Source organism: Arachis ipaensis, chromosome B03 (assembly GCF_000816755.2).
Source record: "Arachis ipaensis cultivar K30076 chromosome B03, Araip1.1, whole genome shotgun sequence".
Taxonomy (NCBI): domain Eukaryota; kingdom Viridiplantae; phylum Streptophyta; class Magnoliopsida; order Fabales; family Fabaceae; genus Arachis; species Arachis ipaensis.
The window spans coordinates 18,974,139-18,976,836 of record NC_029787.2 but is presented as its reverse complement, the minus strand read 5'-3'; the positions used below and the strand labels follow the sequence as shown (position 1 = coordinate 18,976,836).

Sequence of the window (2,698 nt, the reverse complement as noted above, 5' to 3'; positions counted from 1 at the left end):
GCAAATTTTTTTTAATCACATAACAATTTTGTTATTGATATACTTCTGGCTCACAACTTATTTACCACCAGTTAGTTTAAATTTTAAGAAGTTCTAAATCATGGTTTAAAATAAAAGGAAAAAGAAAAAATGTTTTGTACATTGTATATATTATTATACATATAAATCATAATTCGGAAAAAAGTTGAAGTTATCAACTATTTTTTAGTTAACATGTAATTTATATTCTCATTTTTACTCTATTTCAAAAAATAAAAAACATTTTTAATTAGTTGATTTTTTCTTTTGTTATGTTAAAAATATGTTGATTATAAAACTGTTGGACATGAAACATAATTTATAATATTTTGGAGGCTCCTAAAACTAAAGCAGATGTACTATATTAATCTTTTCAAAAAGAGATCATGAGATTTTTTTGTGACTGACAAAAACATTTGAGTTTATTATGCTGCTTATGTTATCCATTCTTCTAAACAAAAGTTAATTTTCACTACAAGATACTATCTTTTTGTTCTTTTTTCTAATGAAAAAATGCTTTCTACATAAAATCTAGTTTATTTTGATCAACTTCTTACAATAATGCAATTTTGCTCAGGGCTCTATAGGTACCGAGTTGGTGACATACTCCGTGTAGCAGGATTCAAGAACAAGGCTCCTCAATTCAACTTCGTCTGTAGAAAGAACGTCGTCCTGAGCATAGATTCCGACAAAACCGACGAAGTCGAGCTACAAAATGCCGTCAAGAGCGGCGCAAACCACCTCAAACAATTCGGTGCAACGGTCACAGAATACACAAGCTGCGTGGACACTTCCACCATCCCAGGACACTACGTCTTGTTCTGGGAGATCAACACGCATACTAAACAAACCCTAAACACAGACAAAAATATTTCTTCGTCTGTGTTTAAGGAATGTTGTCACGCTGTTGAGGAATCCCTCAACAGCGTGTATCGCCAGGGAAGGGCGTCGGAGTCTATTGGGCCGTTGGAAATCAAGATTGTGGAGAATGGTACTTTTGATAAGCTTATGGATTTTGCTTTGAGCCAAGGTGCATCAATAAATCAGTACAAGACACCAAGGTGTGTGAAATATGCTCCCATTGTGGAACTGTTGAACTCAAAAGTGGTGTGTAGCTACTTCAGTGAAAAATGTCCTAAGTGGGTTCCTGGTCACAAGAGATGGTGCAATAACAATTTTGAATGAAAATAATAATGATGATGATGCTGCTGCTTAATTAGTAGTGAGCTACTATATATTAGTTTAGTTCTAAAAAAGGAATTTTCTTTTAATTGCGAGGTTTCTTAGATTAACTCATAGGAAAGCCATCCAATCATTAAGTCAAGATGTAGCCTTTAAGTTTATTATTATCATGAAAAATATTATTTATACAATAAAATTAGCTACTCAAATTAGTCACTATATATTTATGTATAAATATATGTTATTTAATTTATTTTTAATTTATATTTTATATTTTAATATATATTTTATATTAATAATTAATTTTAATAATTAATTTTAATATATACATAACATAATTATATGAGCATATCAACTTTATATACAACCAACTTATTATTAATATAGCAGTCAATTTTTCAAAATATCCTAATTTTAAATTTCAAAAACTAGTTATCCTCTGTCTCTCCTTCATCTCTTTTTTTCTTTTCTTTCGCGTCTCTTCTTCTTTTTCTTTTTCTTCTTCTCTCCACTCCACCTCTCTTCCTATTGTCACAGTAGAAGCATTTCTTGCTACTGTTTTACACCTCTCCTAGTCCCTGGATTGTGTCGTGCCACTGCAATCTTGGTGTGCCAACTCTCCTGTAACTCTCATAAACATGGAAGTTGTTGCGTTTGTACTTACCCCACCGCATTTTGGAGCTCTCATTGTCGCCGAGTTGTGTATTTCGTGGCTCATAGATGCGATGCCTCTACTACTTGTTGTTTTTCTTGTGGAAGAGTGGTTAGCGTCCATTCTCCCTAAAAAATAGCCACGTTGAACGTAACCCACAATTCTCCTGTGTTCTCATATGAGCATTTGGATCACAATCAATTTTGCAGCGTCAATGGCTTCATTGATTGATGAAAGGGACTCGAATATGGTCACTTTGTCTGTGAATTATTCTTCTCTTGAAGACAATGTTGAGGGTGTTAATCTTGTCCCTCGTCAACGTTATGATCATGTATGTTATCTAATATTTAAAATTTTGGATGATTTTTTCATGTTGGTTTAAATGTTTGTATTGTTTGGGTTTGGATTTTTTAAGTTAGATTTTGTATGTTTATGTGACAAGCATGTTGGATGTTTCATGAATGTGGATAATTATTTGTTGTTAGGTTTTAGATGTTTATTTTTGCACGTATTTTGAATGTTTCTTTCTGTTGTATAATGTAAGTTTTTAGTCTAAATTTGGATATTTATTGGTTATTAGATTGTAGATGTTCCTTTCAGGTCATATTCGAATGTTCTTTCTTAAACATTTTGGTTACTCTTTTATTTAGTTTTTTCTAGTAGTCTCATTTATTTGGTTATGTATGATTTATTGATGAGGTTTTGTATGTTATATAGCAGATATTTTGGAAGTTTTTTTTTTTGTTATATAGTTGATATTTTAGTATGATTTTGCATTTTTATTGGTTGGTTGATTTTAGATGTTTTTTCTGTTCTTTTTTTTCTGTTTTATTTTAACATTTTGGA

At 31.2% G+C, this 2,698-nt stretch overlaps 1 protein-coding gene across 1 annotated transcript in view; it reads left to right on the top strand.

Annotated features, from left to right (window-relative positions):
- Nucleotides 1-1,419, top strand: part of LOC107634269 (indole-3-acetic acid-amido synthetase GH3.6-like) — a 4,724-nt gene extending 3,305 nt beyond the window's left edge. The window contains exon 3 of the mRNA XM_016337817.2: nt 596-1,419. Within this exon, the coding sequence (XP_016193303.1) occupies nt 596-1,203 (608 nt within the window). The 3' untranslated portion in view covers nt 1,204-1,419. The remainder of the gene's footprint in view (nt 1-595) is intronic.